This window comes from Zalophus californianus, chromosome 16, assembly GCF_009762305.2.
Source record: "Zalophus californianus isolate mZalCal1 chromosome 16, mZalCal1.pri.v2, whole genome shotgun sequence".
Classification (NCBI taxonomy): domain Eukaryota; kingdom Metazoa; phylum Chordata; class Mammalia; order Carnivora; family Otariidae; genus Zalophus; species Zalophus californianus.
In genome coordinates, this window is record NC_045610.1 from 17,647,959 (window position 1) to 17,667,249 (window position 19,291).

Consider the following 19,291-nt stretch of genomic DNA (forward strand, 5'->3'; position numbering starts at 1 on the left):
AAAGCCAACAGATTCTAGGAGGTGCAAAACCAACAGATGGCTCCCAGAGCCAGTGGAATCGCCAGTGGAATCTGCTACACTCGACGTGAGTTTGCTTGCGGGGAGGAGTGTAGAAAGTGCTGTTCGCAGACTGCGCGGTGAAGGAGAGAAAGCGACAGAAGAGCCATAGTGCTGACGTTGAAGGCCCGGCCCTGTGAGGTTGCACAGGGTAAGTGGCGTTGGCCAGGAGGCAGTGGCGAAGGGGAAGGAAAGAGGATTTGGGCTAGGGGCGGGGCCTGCGGCGCAGCGTGCCTCCTGATTGCTGGAGCGCCGCTGCCAATCTCGCAGAATCGCTCGGTTAACCAGTGCGCTGGCTAGACGCGCTCAGATATACTGAGTGAGCCCTGAGAAGCAGTCTCAGATCCTGACGGTGCAGCAGCCCGCAGCCTCAGCCAGGGAGTCCCAGCCGCTTTCAATGGAGGAGAAGCCCGGCCAGCCACAGCCTCAGCACCATCACAGCCACCACCATCCGCACCATCACCCCCAGCAGCAGCAGCAGCAGCAGCAGCAGCCGCACCACCACCACCATTATTATTTCTACAACCACAGCCACAACCACCATCACCACCACCATCACCAGCAGCCTCACCAATACCTGCAGCATGGAGCCGAGGGCAGCCCCAAGGCCCAGCCTAAGGCGCTGAAACATGAGCAGAAACACGCCCTCCAGCAGCACCAGGAAACGCCGAAGAAGAAAACAGGTCTGGGAGGGAGGACGAGTGGGGGAAGGGGAATGGGGGTGGGGGGTAGAGGAGATGGGGGTGGGGCTGGATGTGGAAAGCGCGGACGCGGTCGGAGTGGTTGTGTGTGTGTGTGTGTGTGTGTGTCTTGCCTGTGTCCTGCGGGTCTGGGGAAGCCCCCTGCCATTCTCCCAAAGCCCGGGCTGGGCCGCGGGCTTTGCAGCGCCCTCTCCTTCCCCTCAGCAAGGGAGAGGCCCAACCAGGCCAGTGTGACCTTCCCGGCCCCCGCCCGGCCTGGAGGGAGACCCGGAGGGTCGGCCTTGGAAGTCCAGCCTCATTATTCCTTTCCCGTTTACCTTCCCGAGGCCCCGGAGGAGCCTTAATTTGGTAGCCCTGATTTGGGGTGTCCATAGCTCCCCCCCAAAAGCCTTCGGGGTGTATCTCAAGAAGGCCTAGCGAATCCCGACTTTGGTGGTGTCGCGAGACCCTTTTGCAAGCGGCGAGGCGAGGGTAGGTGGGCAGAGTTGAGGAAGTGTCCTCCCTCACCCGCCACCCCAAGCCCACCTGTGGCCTTGGGGTTCCCCGGCTGGGGGGGCGGCCGGGACCCCTCGTCTCTCGAGTGATTTCCACCTCTAGACGCCCCTTTCGGGCACCAGACCCTGCAGTCTGCCCTCGCGGCTCCTCGCGAGGCCGGCGCCCCGGGCCCGCTCCCCCCAGAGCCGGCGCGGCTGGAATGTTCTCTCCTCCTCGCGGGGCCGCTTCCTGTCCGCCATGTTGGAAGCCGATTCCTGTCACCGACTCCGGCCCACTGAGGAGCGGAGGGGGAAGGGTGTCGAGGGGGCTCGGCGCGGCGGAGCTGGGGGGCTCGGGATCCCCCACCCGCGGCCGCCTTGCCCCCCGCAGTGCGGGGGCGCCGTCGCCCCCGGCCCGTGGCCGCCCCTCCCCCCGTCGCCGGCCGGGTTGTGTAACCCGGTGGCGGCCGCGCGGTCCCGGGCGGGTCCCTGGGGTGAGGGGCGGGGGCGGTTGGGGTGGGGGAGGGAAGCGGCCACGAGGGGAGCGGCCTGCACCGGGCCCCGCGCGCCGGCGGCCGCGTTTCCCGCTCCCGGGTGCGGCGGGAGGCGCGGGCGGTCCGGGCGGGGAGCCGGCCTCGAAGTGGAGCCGGGAGCGGGAGGCCGCGGGCGGCGGCCGCGGCGCTCCTTGGGGCAGGAGGGCTGGGGGGGGGGTACATTTTGGGTAGAGGCGGTGCCTGAAGGCCGGGTGGGGTACCCAGCGGGAACCAGGCTCCCCGGTCACGAGTTTCTCTGCCACAGGAACCTCGTCTCCTGCCAGGTTCGCTCACGACTCCGCCTCTCAGGCTTTCACTTGGGCCCTTTCCCTCTAGCAGCTCATTTTTACAAAAAAAGCTTGTTTAGCTCCCTCAAGCCCCCCAGCATTTACCTTCTGGGCTTGGGTAGTGATTTTGAGGAGAGAGATTAGAAAAATGATTGGATGGGGGGAGAGGGCGAGTTTTTCTTGACCCCTGTTTCTTGTCCTTAAAGGAGAAACGAGGTGGCTCATCCATGAGGTTGGTTCACTACCATCTTGCCTCGGACGAGGCTTTTTTCCATGTAAAAGGGAAAGGTATTTTTCTATTTTCAAATTGATGCCGAGCCCCAAAGTCTTGATTTGAACAAATGTTAAATTGAGAGTAAAAGTCATTTTAGAAGACATTTGAAAAATGAACGTAAAAGTTTGTAACCAGGCAGATTTTTGCAAATTAAAGATTCCTTATAAATTGAAGAGAAATGAAGGGAATGGTAAGAAAATGGATGTTAAACCCAGCATATCAAATGTGATACAAGCAGTTACTAAGAGCTGGAGAAAAATTGCTGTTCTATTGAAGACTTAATGTAATTTGAAGACTGAAATTGGAATGCCAGATTTTCCACTTCTGGGGGTGGGGACATCAGGTGTGCAGTAGAAGTGAACATATATTATTACTTAATCTTAACGGATTTGGAACAGCTTGAAAACTGTTAGAAAGTATACAACACTAAATGTTTTAACCTTAGGTCTTTTTCAACTTAGAGGAAAGAAAATCTTACTTTATTATGGTTGCTTGGAATATAAAGCAGTATTACTGTTCAGATTGGAAAATTGTATTTCGTTGGCCAGGTATTAATGTACCCCTGCAGGCATCGTCTCTGCATATAGAAGCAGCCCCTGAACCATTCAAGGTGGCATTCTTCAATCAGTATGTCTTAACTAGGAAGAGGATAAAGAGGGGAAACTGGGCTTAGCAGTTTTGAGAGAATGTAAATAATTTGGGATGAACAGTGTGTGGCCTGGTTACAGTACTGTGACTTCAACAGGTATAATGCTAATTTACTAAGAAAATTATGAGCATTTTTGAAATGTATCTGTAATATGTTGAAGTGGGCTTTTATGACCCATTACCCACAAACCTATAAAGAGGAACCTGTTTTCTCTTCCAGAAGAGGGCGCAAGAGAGGGCCAAATGTGTTCAGTAATTCCGATTTCTAATCCAAAAGCTAGATTTATCAGGAGTGAAGTTTTGCAGAGTCCATTTGAGGTAGGGTTAGATGTTTTAGCATGACAAACCTGAATAGTGAAAGTGCAGAGAGCCCTTTGACTTTTCTCAGTGATTCTGTGGTGTTTGCATTTTTCTTAAATACCTAAGTTTCTAAAAGAAAATGTCTCTGGTACACTTTGCATACCAACAAAGTTACTATAGAAAAAAATTTTTTAAGACTTTATTTGAGAGAGGATAGCATGATGGGGGGGTGGCGGTGCTGAGGGAGAGGGAGAAGCAGTCTCCCCACGAGACCAGGACCCTGAGATCATAACCTGAACATAAGGCAGACGCTTAACTGACTGAGCCACCCAAGTGCCCCTGGAAAAAACTTTAGTTAAATGAGAAATGCTATTTGTTATTAAAACTTGGGAGTAGAAGTATAGTGGCTTTTGAGCTGTCATTAAATTGTTTGGTGATTGCTGATACTGGAACCACTAAATACTAGTAATTTTAGGAAAAATTATTCTGGTTCACTTAAAAGTCTTGGATTTGGTCCAGGCTAGTCTGGATATTGGAATTTTTTTTTAAGACTGCTTGCTTACCTTTGAGAATGTTATGACTAATGGGCCCAAGAGTAGAGACCTTTGTTTAGCCTGTTGGCATGTTAAATGGTATATGTAGTTTTTCTTTTTAGTCTAGAGTTGTACACAGGTAAACTTGGATCTGTTAAAAATGTTGAGAGCCTCTATTTAGGAATTTTTTTTTAAGAAAAAAAGAACCGGGCGCCTGGGTGGCTCAGTTGGTTAAGCGACTGCCTTCGGCTCAGGTCATGATCCTGGAGTCCCTGAATCGAGTCCCGCATCGGGCTCCCTGCTCGGCGAGGGGCCTGCTTCTCCCTCTGACCCTCTTCCCTCTCATGCTCTCTCTCTCTCTCTATCTCATTCTCTCTCTCAAATAAATAAATAAAAATCTTTAAAAAGAAAAAAAGAACCTTTCAGAAAACATCCTAAGCAGTGATCTCTTCTTTACTAGTAGTTTCATAGTTAGAATTTTTCCGCTAAGGTTTGATTTGATTGGCTGTCAAAAGAAAAACTCAGTCAAAAAAATAACTCTACAGAAGTTAAGAGCTTTAACAAAACACTTTTTATGGTACAAGTTTTGTGCCATTCAATCTTAGGAACGATTATAGTCTTGAGTTATTTTCTGGAAGTTAATACAGTAGAAGAAAATGCCTTTATTTGTTCATTCTTAGCGTCCTTATCTTTTTCTCTGATATGGAATGAGTGCCTTAAAATCATGGTACATCCTGTTGTGCATCTTCCCAGACTATGTTCTATTCCACATCAAATTCTTTTAAAACAATGGTTCTCGGGCGCCTGGGTGGCTCAGTTGGTTAAGCGACTGCCTTCGGCTCAGGTCATGATCCTGGAGTCCCAGAATCGAGTCCCACATCGGGCTTCCTGCTCAGCAGGGAGTCTGCTTCTCCCTCTGACCCTCTTCCCTCTCGTGCTTTCTATCTCTCATTCTCTTTCTCAAATAAATAAATAAAATCTTAAAAAAAAATGGTTCTCACACTTGTAAAAAAAAAAAATCCTAGATCCCTTATGTTTTTAAAATTCACAAAGAGCTTTTACTGTGGGTTATATATCTGTTGATTACCATATTGGGAATTAAAACAATTTCAAAGCAAGAATATAGCTCACATTCCTTTTAGCCTTCACAGGCTAAAGGCCCACAAGAATGAATGAAAGTGACAAAGGCAAATTACCTGGTATTCTTATCGGACACCCCTCCCCCAATCCCCTGAAAAGCTGCCTTAAATCATTGTGTGTGTATCCTTCTATTATGTATCTGTTTCTAATTATTTCTAATTGACCTCAAAATGCTTTTGGGAACATTTCATAGAAAGGTGGATAACTAATATTACTATTTTACTGGTAAGGAAACAGGAAAAGCTGTTAGCCTAATTGAATAACGTATAGTAGTAAACTATGGTAGTTGAAGGTCTTAAACTTGAGCACCATAAAACTTTTTAAAATTAGATACCTTTCATTGTAGTTTTGTTTAGTAAATAATACTGCATCACTTGTAGGCAGTATTACATAGTGATAGGATACTATGTTATAGGCAGACATACTGGAGTTCAGATTTCCAGTTCTCTACGTTGTGACTTGGGCAAGTTAATTTCCCTGAGAGTCTGCTTACCCAGATGTAAAATGAAGAAAATATATTTTAAAAGAGTTAGAAACATTGGTACATAGTTGTTTTGGTTTCATACATTAACAGTATGCTCTAATGTCTGGGAAATGTCAAAATAAATTCAAGACCACTGTAGAAAGAGTTCATGAGTATTAGATTTTTGTTCAGCAGAATGCAGTAGAAACTGCTTATGGTGACTACCAGCCATTTATGGTTGCATAGAAAGGGATTTTTTTTTTTTTTAAGATTTTATTTGAGAGAGCTCATGAGAGCATGAACAGAGGAGGGGAGGGGCAGACAGTGGTGGGGAGAAGCAGACTCCCTGCTGAACAAGGAGCCCAATGATATGGGGCTCAATCCCAGGACCCTGAGATCAGGGCCTGAGTTAAGGCAGCTTAACTGACTGAGCCACCCAAGCGCCCCTAGAAAGGGATTCTTGAATTTCCCTGTACAATTAATGTATCAACGTAACTTGATTTTTGCCCAGAGGGTAGCTCTGCTCTTAATTGTAAAGGAAATTTTATAACAGCCTTATGAGAACAATGGGGAAGTTGATTCTGTTAGATGAGGGGTATTAGGGCCTGCTGTTAAGAGGTCTTGTTCTTTCTGACCTCAGACTTTTTGAATTCCAGCTTGGTTCAGTCTCTTGCTTGGTAGACTTCTGATTACTAATATGGGGCTCACAAGTGTTTTCTCCTCGTAGTTGTGAAATAATAACAGATTGTCAAGCTAATGCTCATAGCATAGTGTCTTTAAATGTTAGGTACTACTGTAATTTGTATATTATAATTGTAAAAAAAAAAAAAAAACACTTTTTTTTTCCCCCCTCTCTAGGCTATGGTGAACTAAATGGTAATGCTGGAGAAAGAGAAATACCTTTAAAGAGCCTGGGTTCTGATGAAGCTACCAACCCTATTTCCAGGGTCCTCAATGGCAACCAACAAATTGTAGACACTAATCTGAAGCAGACTGTAAAGGCCAGCACCTTTGGGAAAGCAGGAATTAAAACCAGGAATTTCATTCAGAAAAACAGTATGGACAAAAAGAATGGGAAATCTTATGAAAATAAATCTGGAGAGAACCAGTCTGTAGACAAGACCGATACAGTAGCAATTCCAAATGGTGTTGTAACAACTAATTCTGGCTATATTACTAATGGTTATATGGGCAAAGGAGCAGATAACGATGGTAGTGGATCTGAGAGCGGATATACCACTCCCAAAAAAAGGAAAGCTAGGCGTAATAGTGCCAAGGGTTGTGAAAACCTTAATTTAGTTCAGGACAAAATAATGCAACAAGAGACCAGTGTCCCAACCTTAAAACAGGGACTTGAAACTTTCAAGCCTGACTACAGTGAACAAAAGGGAAATCGAGTAGATGGTTCGAAGCCCATTTGGAAGTATGAAGCTGGGCCTGGAGGAACAAATCGAGGAAAACCTGCTGTGGGTGATATGCTGCGGAAAAGCTCTGATACTAAACCTGGTGTGAGCAGCAAAAAGTTTGATGATCGGCCCAAAGGAAAGCATGCTTCTGCTGTTACCTCCAAAGAGGACTCATGGACCCTATTTAAACCACCACCAGTTTTTCCAGTGGACAATAGCAGTGCTAAAATAGTTCCTAAAATAAGTTATGCAAGCAAAGTTAAGGAAAACCTCAACAAAACTGTACAGAATTCTTCTGTGTCGCCATCTTCATCTTCATCCTCTTCATCATCTACCGGGGAAACTCAGACCCAGTCTTCAAGTCGGTTATCCCAGGTCCCTATGTCAGCGCTGAAATCTGTTACTTCGGCCAACTTTTCTAATGGGCCTGTTTTAGCAGGGACTGATGCAAGTGTGTATTCTCCAGGGGGTCAGCCACTGCTAACTACTGCTGCTAATACTCTAACACCCATCTCTTCTGGGACTGATTCAGTTCTCCAGGACATGAGTCTGACTTCAGCAGCTGTTGAACAAATTAAATCTAGCCTTTTTATCTATCCTTCAAATATGCAAACTGTGCTGTTGAGCACGGCACAAGTGGATCTACCCTCTCAGACAGATCAGCAAAACCTGGGGGATATCTTCCAGAATCAGTGGGGTTTATCATTTATAAATGAGCCCAGTGCTGGCCCTGAGACTGTTATTGGGAAGTCATCAGATCATAAAGTGATGGAGGTGACATTTCAAGGGGAATATCCTGCCACTTTGGTTTCACAGGGTGCTGAAATAATCCCCTCAGGAACTGAGCATCCTGTGTTTCCCAAGGCTTATGAGCTGGAAAAACGGACTAGTCCTCAAGTTCTGGGTAGCATTCTAAAATCTGGGACTACTAGTGAGAGTGGAGCCTTATCCTTGGAACCCAGTCATATAGGTGACCTGCAAAAAGCAGACACCAGTAGTCAAGGTGCTTTAGTGTTTCTCTCAAAGGACTATGAGATAGAAAATCAAAATCCTCTGGCGTCTCCTACGAACACTTTGTTAGGCTCCGCCAAAGAACAGAGATACCAGAGAGGCCTAGAAAGAAATGATAGCTGGGGTTCTTTTGACCTGAGGGCTGCTATTGTATATCACACTAAAGGTAACTCATTTGTTCTTCTATAAAGATTCCTACTGGTTGATTTAACTTATATTAGCTGGTGTATTAAGGGTGAATTTTGGAAATTACTATGAGATTCTTTAAGAATTTGGAAACTAAGTTGAGAATAACAGTGGATAAGCAGCTGATAAACTAATTCAGGGTCTTTGGAAATAGTACTATTAAGAAGGAATGTTCACTTTTTCAACTTAAAAGCATTTTTTTTTTTTAATATGTACAAGTATATTTGACTTCCTACACTTGGTTCAAAGTGAAGAGGGGTGGAGTTGTGCCTAAAGGGATGACATATTTTCTCTTGGGTTCTTTTTAAAATTTTTCTTTGAACAGATGTTCACTCTCCTTTGCTTTTTATGTCGTATGCTTCTTTATTAGTGAGCTCACTTGATGGTTCTAATTTGTGTAAAATGAGTAGGAGCAGCGTTTTTGAGGAGTCCAAAAAGATGGAGTGTCAAACTGTTTTCTCTCATATGAAGGAATAATGGGTGCTGAATGGTAAATGGAAAATAATTTCGGTAACTGCAATGGCAAGCCCAATTAGCATTGTAGGAACCAGGCTCTTGGAATCTGTAGTTTTCATAGTCCAAAGCCTATGTTAAAAAAAGGAAACCGGTATCTTTCAAGTCCATGCTCATTACTTTTTTAGAATGTGGTTTGTGTCTTTTTTTTAAAGTTACAATTAATTTATTTCAGAGAGAGAGCAAGTGTGGGGAGGGGCAGAGGGAGAATGCGGAGCAGGGAGTCCACTGCAGGGCTTAGTCCTAGGACCCTGAGATCATGACCTGAGTCGGATGCTTAACCGACTGAGCCACCCAGGCACCCCATTTGTGTCTTAAAAATATGCTGTATGGCAGGGCACCTGGGTGGCTCGGTTGGTTAAGTGACTGCCTTCGGCTCAGGTCATGGTCCTGGAGTCCCAGGATCAAGTCCCACATTGGGCTCCCTGCTCAGCGGGGAGTTTGCTTCTCCCTCTGACCCTCCACCCCTCATGTGTTCTCTCTCTCTCTCAAATAAATAAATAAAGTCTTTTAAAAAAAATACGCTGTATGGCATAACTTATCCCTACAGCAAATAACGAGGCTTAGTGAATGATGTTTACAACCTAGGTACTTTTGAGAACAGTGGTTTTCAGTCTTCCACTTCCCTATTCCCCTCCTCCCCTAACAGAAATCTGTACCCCATGCATGCATACACACACCTAAGATATGCTGCACATTCCCATTTTTAACATTGGCTCATTTAGGCAGTGACTTGGAACTGCAGGGAAGGGGCAGCATATCATATAGTGGGGATGAGGTAATTCCCATATTCTCCCTGGAAGAATCACTGCCTCAGAGATGAATAACAAAGCTATTTATGTGACTTTTAAGCAAATTGCCTCCTCTGCATACCTTTCCTTATCTGCAAACTGGAAGACATTAGTAAAATGAACAGATGTCCTTTTTCTATTTTTTTTCCCTTTAAAAAATGGGAGTAAGTAGTAGTATTGCCTTATGGGAGTTTAGGAGTAGAAATCCTGGCAGATAAAATTACCTGTCTTCACTTTTTTCTCCAGCACTGCTATTTGGAAGTAAATGCATTAACCAGGAAGTGGATGTTTTTAAGAAAGTTAGGGCAAAAAAATTGCTTAGTTTCTTAAGACTTGTGGTTAATTACCAGTTAAATTCTGCTGGGGGAGTTGGCATTTTTGGTGGTATCTTCTGTGCCATCTGCCCTCCGGAGACCTTTATTGGGAAAAGCTTTACCTGAGTATTTTGTATTGGTGGTCGTTGTGTGAACCTGAGAGGGTATCTGATTATGTTCTTCCGTAACCTGTGAAAAAGTCTGGGACAAGTTGTTCCGTTAAGTGGTGGTTGGCTGATGGTTTTATATAGATTTTTATTATGGAGAATTGTAAGCCTTTTTAAATGAGAGTATTAACTCCTATTTATTTCTAGGTATTCTCTATGCATTTTCCGTATAGGTAGGCTAACTAGATAGGAAATCAGTGGTATTTAGATGAGCTAAATGCCCCTACATGGATGCAGTTATATTTAATTTTGCTGATATTACTGAATGATTTGTTTTAGTAAAGTGCATCAATTTGAATTTTGTAGTTGGATATTATTGAGATTAAATTGGTATTGATTGTTCCCCTCCCCCCAGAACAATGGATAACATTCAGTTCAGTTAGTTCCCAAAGTGGTCAGGTTCTTTGAATTAGTGCCAAATGTGGATTGGTTCATTAGGTCACTAATTTTTCTTTGAATTTGGTTTGAATTACAACCTTTTGAAGATCTGCAGATCTTTCTCATAATCAAAGGCTGGCTTTTTTTTTTTCCCCCAAGTTGTCTTAAACTCTAAAGGAGGTAATAATCAGTTGGGCTTATTGGAATATCCTTTAAAAGAGGACCTGTATTTTCTTGGTCCGTTAGTGTAGTCTTCTCTTTAAACTTTCAAAGGCAACCACTTACTGAGTTAAAGTTAGACTCAGGAATAGAAGTTCTTATGCATACCTCTTAACTTCAAAAATAAGCTCTTCAACAACTTTATTTGGAAATAGGTAAGAGGGTGCTTGGTGTCAGTTTAGTAGGAATGGTGCATTTTTTAGTTTAAACATTAATTACTTGCAGCCTTAGACTAATGTTCAGTACATTTGGAGGATATGAAATACAGATATGAGGCATAAAAAGATTGGTGGGAATTCTAGTTCTTGGGATTTTTCTTTTTATGTATTATGCTATTAACTTTTCTTAAGAAACAGGAGGGTTAATCTTTATATTATCTGGGAGAATATTGTACCATTACATAGCAGTATTAATATTTATGGTGAGATGTAGGTCCTATTTTCTATTTTTCTGAAGTGACACTTAAGGGGTGAACTTTAAAGTGATATCTTTTTAAACTGACTATGAAAAAATTTATATTCAAAAGTGGAACCTATAATGAACCCCAATGTACCCATCGTTCAGTCTGAACATTTAAAAAGCATGGTCATTCTTACTTCACCTATCTACCTTCACACTTTCTTTGGTAGCAGTGTCAAGAGCAAATTCCAGGTATCCTAACATTTTGCTAGTTGATACTTCTGTTATGTTAGAGTGATAGCTTTTAATGCACATACCCAGGACATATAACTGTTGCCTCCTTTAAAGCATTTACTTTTCAGAGACTTGTAACACTAGACCCTAACTTTTTGAGGTGAATATTTGATTTTGAAATGGTCATTTGAAGTAATTTGATTTAAAAAAAAATCATTTGAAGCCAAATCTGTTGAAATAGGTTGGTGTGAGTTGTGTGTTTGGTCAGTGTTTGTTTAAACCAGGTTGATTTATCTTGCCTAACTAATAATGCACTGAAGGTTATCAAGCATTCAAAATGCTGATATTTTGGAGTATTCATGAAAAAATAATTTGATACGGTAAATTTTACCCAGCATGTAGAGATGCAAGGGGAGATGAATAAAATAAGGTGTAATTCTTGATGGTTGAAGTGAGTCAACATGACCGTTATCTAGTATAAATATCCTTGAGGGAACACTAGGCTATAGTATGAAACTTTAAGAATTTGTTTCTCTGTTACTTCCATAGGTTACTGGCATAAATGATTTGATTCGCTAGATCTAGGCAACACCCTGGAATAAAAATGTGTTTTAACTCACTAGGTGGTTCTCATTGCCAGCTAGGATTGGGAACTCCAAGTCTAGAGAGCTTTCTTCAGCTTAATCCTTTTTTTCTTTTTCTCTGCCACAGTTGTGGAGTAATATGTATGTGTGTGTGTTTTCCTTTCTCTTACGATGTACTTAGAGGCAAAGTACTTAGTTATGGAAGACTTCGAAAGGGTGAGTCTTTTTCTTTGAAGAGCTTAAGTAGAGGTGAAAACAGTACACAAGTTTACTAGGCAAGATTTTAAGTGTCATACAGATATAAATACCTAGAAGACTTTAGTGGAAGGAGAATTTTTAAGGGAGTAAACGTGGGAAGAGTAAATGCAGGTATGTTTTCATGGAGGCGGCAGTATTTAAACTGAGTTTTGATGGATGGGGAAGATTTTTTGACTTACAGAAATGCAGAGAGGAGGAAGATAAAGAATAGATAAGTTGGAGAATCCTGAGTAAATGTAAATATTGGAAGTGTTCTGCTTTGGATGTGGTGAGGGGACATAGAAGGAAGGTAAGTTGCTACCAGATCATCAGATCAGTCTGGAGGCAGGTGGGGAGCCACTGAATATCAGGGAGACGGGCTGGTGGAATGGAAGTGACTTAACTGCACAGAAGACAGGGGTGAATGCTGAAGTAGTCCTAATTTCTGTGTACCTGAAAAAAAAATTGTCATTTCTAAGCTTGGGCTTCTAAATTTATAAAATAGTACATCAGCCTTTGTTTTATTGTACACTTTTAAAAACTGAGTTGGTATTAGTACCTTGCATTCAGGTAGATTAATGGGGCACCAATTTGTAAGATACATTGGAAGTCATTTTTCTTTTTTTTTTCTTTTTTTAAAGATTTTATTTATTTGACAGAGACAGCGAGAGAGAACACAAGCAGGGGGAGTGGGAGAGAGAGAAGCAGGCTTCCTGATGAGCAGGGAGCCCAATGCAGGCTCAATCCCGGGACTCTCAGATCATGACCTGAGCTGAAGGCAGACGGTTAAAGACTGAGCCACCCAGGCGCCCCTGGAAGCTGTTTTTCTGATGAACTCTTGGAATAGTCTTGGCAGAGGAATAACAAGATTTTAACTTTTGTATTTGCAGTCATATGAATGTATTACTTATCTGAAAATAAACATTATATATTTTTTTAAGATTTTATTTTTTTGACAGACATAGCGAGAGAGGGAACACAAGGGGGGGAGTGGGATAGGAAGAGGGAGAAGCAGGCTTCCCGCTGAGCGGGGAGCCCGATGCAGGGCTCGATCCCAGGACCCTGGGATCATGACCTGAGCTGAAGGCAGACGTTTAACGACTGAGCCACCCAGGCGCCCCAATTTATTTTTAAAAAGGGATTTTAGGTTTGGGAATGCGGAAGCTGATCTACAGGGTGTGAGGAGGCAGGAGACAAGTTATGGTTAATCCATCAAAGGGAAGGGGGACTTTGTATACAGTTTAGACTTTTGTTTACAGAAGGATCTGAATACTAAATTTTCTCCTTTTAACACAATGCTGAAGAAGTATTTTCACCTTTACTGCATTTTATTATTATTGCTTCGTGATTGCTTATGGCATCACAGCTGTCTTTCTCATAATCTTATTAACAGGTGCCTGCAAATTTGACTTTGGTTTCAGCCCTAGTTCAATAAGATTGGGGAAGGATCCTTTTGTACCCCTCTGTAATATGGGACATACAGGAATGTTTGTAACAAGTAATTTAATGTGGTTTATGAGGTCCTTTTTTTCCCAGTGACTTACCATTTTAGCAATCCATATCAGGATGCTTGATTTTTCATTAAGTCTGCTTTATGAGTACAATAGTAATGAATTTACTTTGGTATTAGTCTGAAAAGTAACTTGTAAGGAATTTATAGAAGGTAAAATTTAACCCCCAGATTTTGTTAGCTTACATCCTGAAGGTGAGGGGAGAACCACCCACGCTATAAAAGCAGAAATTGTCTATTACTATCTTAGTAGTAGCAGTTTCCTTCCAAGCAACTTGAATTTGATATTTTACCTTAAAAGTAAACTGGATTAGAATAAGCATAGAAGTAGAAATGAACCAAAACCCAAAAGCAAACCCTTAAGCTCCAAGTTTCTAATTTATGTATCTAGAGGTGGTCCAGACAGTTCTATTTAGTTTTGTGTAGCTCCGAATTGGGAATATAAGACTGAAGTTGATGTGATGAAAAGTTATATTAAGTATCTTCTGAAAAGGTGATAACTTTGAACTACTTTAGTCAAATTTACTTGAAAATTAGCTGTTATCAGGGTGCCTGGCTGGCTCAGTCAGTAGAGCATGCAACTCTCAGTCAGTCTAGGGCTTGTGAGTTTGAGCCCCACATTGGGGGTAGAGGTTACTTAAAATTTTTTTCCCAAGATTTTATTTTTAAGTAATCTCTACCCCCAACATGGGGCTGGAACTCACAACCCCAGACCAAGAGTCGTACACTCCACCGACTGAGCCAGGCAGATGCCCCTAAAATTTAAAAAAATTAAATAAGCTGTTAATTCTCTGGTATAGTCAAAGTGGAAAAGAAAAGGGTGGGGAGAAGATTCTGACAGTCGTCTTTGCAAAAGAATAGGGAGGTACTCTGGACTGACTGGTTGGGAAAGGAAATCAGAATAGCAAAACATGGTGCTGAGATAGCCAGTAATGGCTTGATAAGGGATTGGAAGGCAAGATCAGTGGTAGATTGATCTGGGGGTTCTCAGTTGTAGCAGTCCTGTTGTTTGACCTTATATTTGATTTGTTTCCTTTGGGGGGGGGGCATGCTTATTTTTTATTTTTGTTTAGATTTTTTTTTAAACTTATTATTTAGAGAGAGAGAGTGCATGCGTAGGGGCAAAGGGAGAGGGAGACAATCTCAAGGAGACTCTTGTAGCACAGCGCTGGACACAGGGCTCAGTCCCATGACCTAAGCCAAAATCAAGAGTTGGATGCCCAACTGACTGAGTCACCCAGGTGCCCCGAGACATGTGCTTTTTAAAATGTTTAAATGTTTTCAAAGGATTTTTTAAGATACTAAGTTTTGTTTTGTTTTGTTTTGTTTTGTTTTTGAGAGAGAGCTTGAGAGTGTGTATGGGCAGGGGTGGTGGGGAAGGGCAGAGAGGGAATCTTAAGCAGGCTCCTTGCCCAGCACAGAGCCCACTGTGGGGCTCAATCTCACAACCCTGAGATCATGACCTGAGCCAAAATCAAGATTCAGATACTTAACCAACGGCCGCCTAGGTGCCCCTTAAATGTACATTAAACTGGGACAATAGTATCATTCAATTTTAAAAGTAAAAAAAAAATAAGCCTCAAGTTGGCTTAACCTACTCTTAGCTTTAGTCTTTTTCTTTGAAGAATTAAATGCTGAATTTTTGGTTGGACCATATGCAGTTGCTATTTTTGTAGGTCAAATCAGTTTCAAATGGACCTAATACTACTTTGTTATATTATTACTTCTTGACTGATTTATGAGTAGTATTTTATTGAAATGTTTACATATTGCACCGAGCTCTGTGCGAAGCAATTGTGATAAGTAGATGAAAAGAGAGGATTTCATGTCTTTAAGGAATTCAATCTAAAAGGGAAACATACATGGAAAGAAATACGTGACTAGTGTGACTGCTCTGTAGAAAAATATATAAAATGTGTTTGGAACATAGAGTAACCCCTAAGGGGGGTGAGAGGGTCAGGAGAGGCTAGTAGGATTCAAAAGAGAAGTGGAAATTGGCTTATTTATTGTAAAAGGAAAGTCATAACTATTTTAGGTGGAGGAAATGGAATAGTATTTGAACATGCTAGTCATTTCAGAGTGCTTCAAGGAAGGTGAGTGGTGCAAGTTAAAGAATCTTTAATAGTCATCCAATTTATTTATTGATAATACGGCTATGTCAAATGCTAGAAATTTTATACAAGACAAACAGATCTAGTCTCCCTGTAGGCAGTGAGAATCCATTGAAATGTTTTGGCCCCTTTTAGGTTTATATTTTTAGAGGAAGAGAATGATAGCCATGGTGTAGAAGATAGAAAGTGAGACCCGATTAAGGGCAAGAGAGGCCTGTTAAAAGATTACATTGCAAAAATGTTGGTAAGGTACCACTGCTCCAACCAGGCAATGACATCTGGCCAGAGAAAAAGAGAGTGACTAGAAAGTGAACAGTGTCTTAACTTTGAATAAGAATTGCAGTAGTTGAACACTCCCTTCCTAAATTCTCTAATTTGCATTTCCTTAACTACCCACTTTCCTACTTTTTACATCTTCAGCATAATCTTCCTAGTATTATTCTCTTTTTCTCAAGTGTTGGTATTCTTTCAGTCTCCTTTTCATGCTACTCAAACTCCTCTGAATAATCTCATCCAATTCTGTCACTGTGTATTAAGCTCAAAACTTCAACTCCTTTTACATTGAGTTCAGACCATGTATATACAACATCACCACTCTAATTCTTTGTATATGAAACTGAATTCATTTTTTCCCAAACCCTAATTATTAGTTAAATGGATCCTGTCTCTAACATACCCATTTTTTCTTTTCTATCTCTAGTACAACTGTCCTAATTTCTTCACTTTTGCAGTAACATTTACTGGGCTCTTTTTCTGTACAGTAGTCCCACCTTATCCGTGGTTTTGCTTTCCGCGGTTTCAGTTCCCCGCGGTCAGCTGTGGTCTGGAAGCAGATGATCCTTCTGAATCGTCAGAAGGTCAGTAGTAGCCTAATGCTACGTCACAATGCCTATTGTCATTCATCTCACTTCATCTCATCATATAGGCATTTTTTCATCTCACATCATCACAAGAATGGTAAGTACAGTACAATTGAGATACTTGAGAGAGACCACACTCACATAACTTTTTTTTTTTACAGTGTGTTATAATGGTTCTGTTTTATTGTTAATCTCTTACTGTGCCTAATTTATAAATTAAACTTTCTCATAAGCATGTTATGTATAGGAAAAAACACAGTATACGTAGGGTTTGGTACTATTTGCGGTTTTAGGCATCCACTGTTGGGGAGAGGGGTCTTGGAACCTATCTCCTGCAGATAAGGGGGACTACTGTATTATCACTTCATCCATACTCTTCAGTTACCTCAATCATTACTAGTATTTAGTACAATAATCTCATATTTCAGTGACTTCCCTTCACCTATATGATGTAAATAGTAAACTTTCCTTTGTATGTGCCTTTGTGCTATCCCCTGAATAGCAGAATAGCATTTATCTTTGTGTAAATATTTCCTTCTTAGTGACTTTTAGCTCTCTTCCCTGAATAGTTTTGTTCTTTGTCTAAATCTTTTTGTCTTAGTGACATCCAGCCTTAGTAAATAATTGTGACCACCAAAGCACAGGTTAATAAACTTTTTATATGAATGACCAGATAGTAAATATTTTAGGCTTCGTGAGCCATGGGGTTGGTCTCTTCCTTACAGTTCTAGTTACTTGATTCTGCCTTGTACACAAAAACAGCCATGGGTAATATATAAAATGGGTGTGGCTCTGTTCCAAAAATTGATTTGCAAAAACAGGCAATGGGTAGAAATCCGTTTGCTGACCCCTGCTCTAGCATACCTCATACTTACTAATTAATATCACCAAGCTTTGTTCATGTTGATGCTTCTATCTAGAAAAGCTGTGTCTTCTGCTAAGCTCACGGAGGCAGAGCCTTTCTGGTTTCACATCTATATCCCTACCCCCTAAATAGTACTTTTTAATCCACTTGGAATTTAGAACTTGTAGGTTATTGGACATCTACTACAGGAAGCATTGTAATAGGGAGCTATGTAGGAGGTAATAGTAGTCTGCTTTAGAAAATTGAATGTTAAATTTTCTTTGATGAGGTGGCATAACTAAATATTTGAAAATTTTTATATAGTAAAATTTAACATTTGGATGGTGGCAGTCTCAATTGCAGGATTTTAACAAAATTGCCTACTTTGGTATATTTTAAAAGCAGAAACCTTCACTTATGTTAGCAAATTTGGTCCTGTGGCCATTTCTCAATAACTATTTGCATAATTGGGTGCTGGGATCCAACTTTAAAAAGAACTGGGAAGTAAAAGACCTTGTGGGGTAGGGGGGCGAGGGCAGTATTAAAAGTAGAAAGATTAATTACTATGTTAAGATTTTTGTATAGTTGAATGTGCCTTATTTTGTTCAGCTTCTCTTGTGGTAGTTAAAACAATTACACAGACTAACTTGTTTTGTATTTAGAATCTGCATGGAGACTTTTGTGACTTAAAAGGGCAAAAATACAATTTTCTCCTTTCCTATATATTCTCTATTACTAGCTTCTTACTAGTCTTAGTATGGTTGTTTAAGCATAGCATGTAATCATGCAAACAATATTTGATTTATTTCCCCTTCTTTCTGATCTTCAGTTAAGTTTCATGGAAACTTGAAATTCTAATCAAGGACATCAAGTTGCTCCTAGTTACAGAAGTATTTAATATTAAATAGCTGGAAGGGGAATTGCATTCATTTCTCAGTTCAGCACTTCAGATAATGTTGATGTATTTCTTGGCTAGAAGTTAGGTTGGCCCATGGCTAATTTTTTAGCTAGGTCATACATCCCTTTCCCCTCCTCAAAAAGCATAATCAGTTTCATTACTCCAGAGCCCTTATTTGAGTGTAAAAAGACTTTCTTAGCAGAAATCATTTAAAATCTATGTTTAAAACCTGGGGCGCCTGGGTGGCTCATTGGTTAGGTGTCTGCCTTCGGCTCGGGTCATGATCCCACGTGGGATCAAGCCCCGCATCCATCGGGCTCCCTGCTCAGCGGGAAGCCTGCTTCTCCCTCTCCCCCTGCTTGTGTTCCTCCTCTGGCTGTCTCTCTGTCAAATAAATAAAATCTTTAAAAAAATAAAATTTATGTTTAAAACCTAAAGCTAAGCTAAGGAAATGTCTTCAATCCAATGAAGACCTTGGGTGGTTGCAAATAGTTATTTTTGTCTTTAAAATTTATATGTTTGCCTTTAAAGTACTCTAGTTTTTATGGATTCTTGAGTGTAGTCCCCCCCTTCCCCCACCAAAAAAGGGTCGGCGGGGAAGGGCAGGTTGAGGTTTGTGGTGGGGAGGAGAAAAGGAAATGTTAATAGCATAGGTGGGTCAAAATGAAAAGTTGGTGTTTTTCTCAACCTACAACTAAATACACATTTATCTTTACATTAAACAGACTTAATGAGCATCAAGTAACACATACAGAATTCAGGAATTTATTTGTTGCAAGATGTGAGATTTCTGTACTTTGACTAAAAGAAAAAATGTTTGTGTTGGATTAATGTTTCTGAAGTCAGATCAACCAAGAGAAAAGGCTTATCTTTGGACTTCTTAAAGTACGCCATTCTGAAGTACAGAAATGTGTAGGATAACAGCTCTAATGACCATTTCAGCTATTCCTAATTGTCTGAAACTAATAGAATTAGAAATTAGATTAATAGATATGAGTGCCATGACTAGAATAACCTTCCTGATATATCTTCTTTTTTCCAGATTAGATTGGTCACAATTCTCTCCCCTTCTTAGACCTAAGGAAATGGGATTTTCCTGCCAATCTTTGGATGGGTGTCTGTCCAGTGATTTTTTTTTTGAGAGAAAGAGTGAGCACAAGCAAGGAGAGGGGCAGAGGGAGAGGGAGAAGCAGACTTTCTGCTGAGCAGGAAGCCCGATG

The 19,291-nt window shown here is 41.5% G+C and overlaps 1 protein-coding gene across 1 annotated transcript in view; it reads left to right on the forward strand.

Annotated features, from left to right (window-relative positions):
- The first annotated feature begins 386 nt into the window (after nucleotides 1–386).
- The window catches only part of NUFIP2 (nuclear FMR1 interacting protein 2), a 30,333-nt gene continuing 11,428 nt past the window's right edge, over nucleotides 387–19,291 (forward strand). Inside the window, exons 1-2 of the mRNA XM_035724460.1 lie at nucleotides 387–740; nucleotides 6,268–7,992. Of these exons, the coding sequence (XP_035580353.1) occupies nucleotides 455–740; nucleotides 6,268–7,992 (2,011 nt within the window). The 5' untranslated portion in view covers nucleotides 387–454. The remainder of the gene's footprint in view (nucleotides 741–6,267; nucleotides 7,993–19,291) is intronic.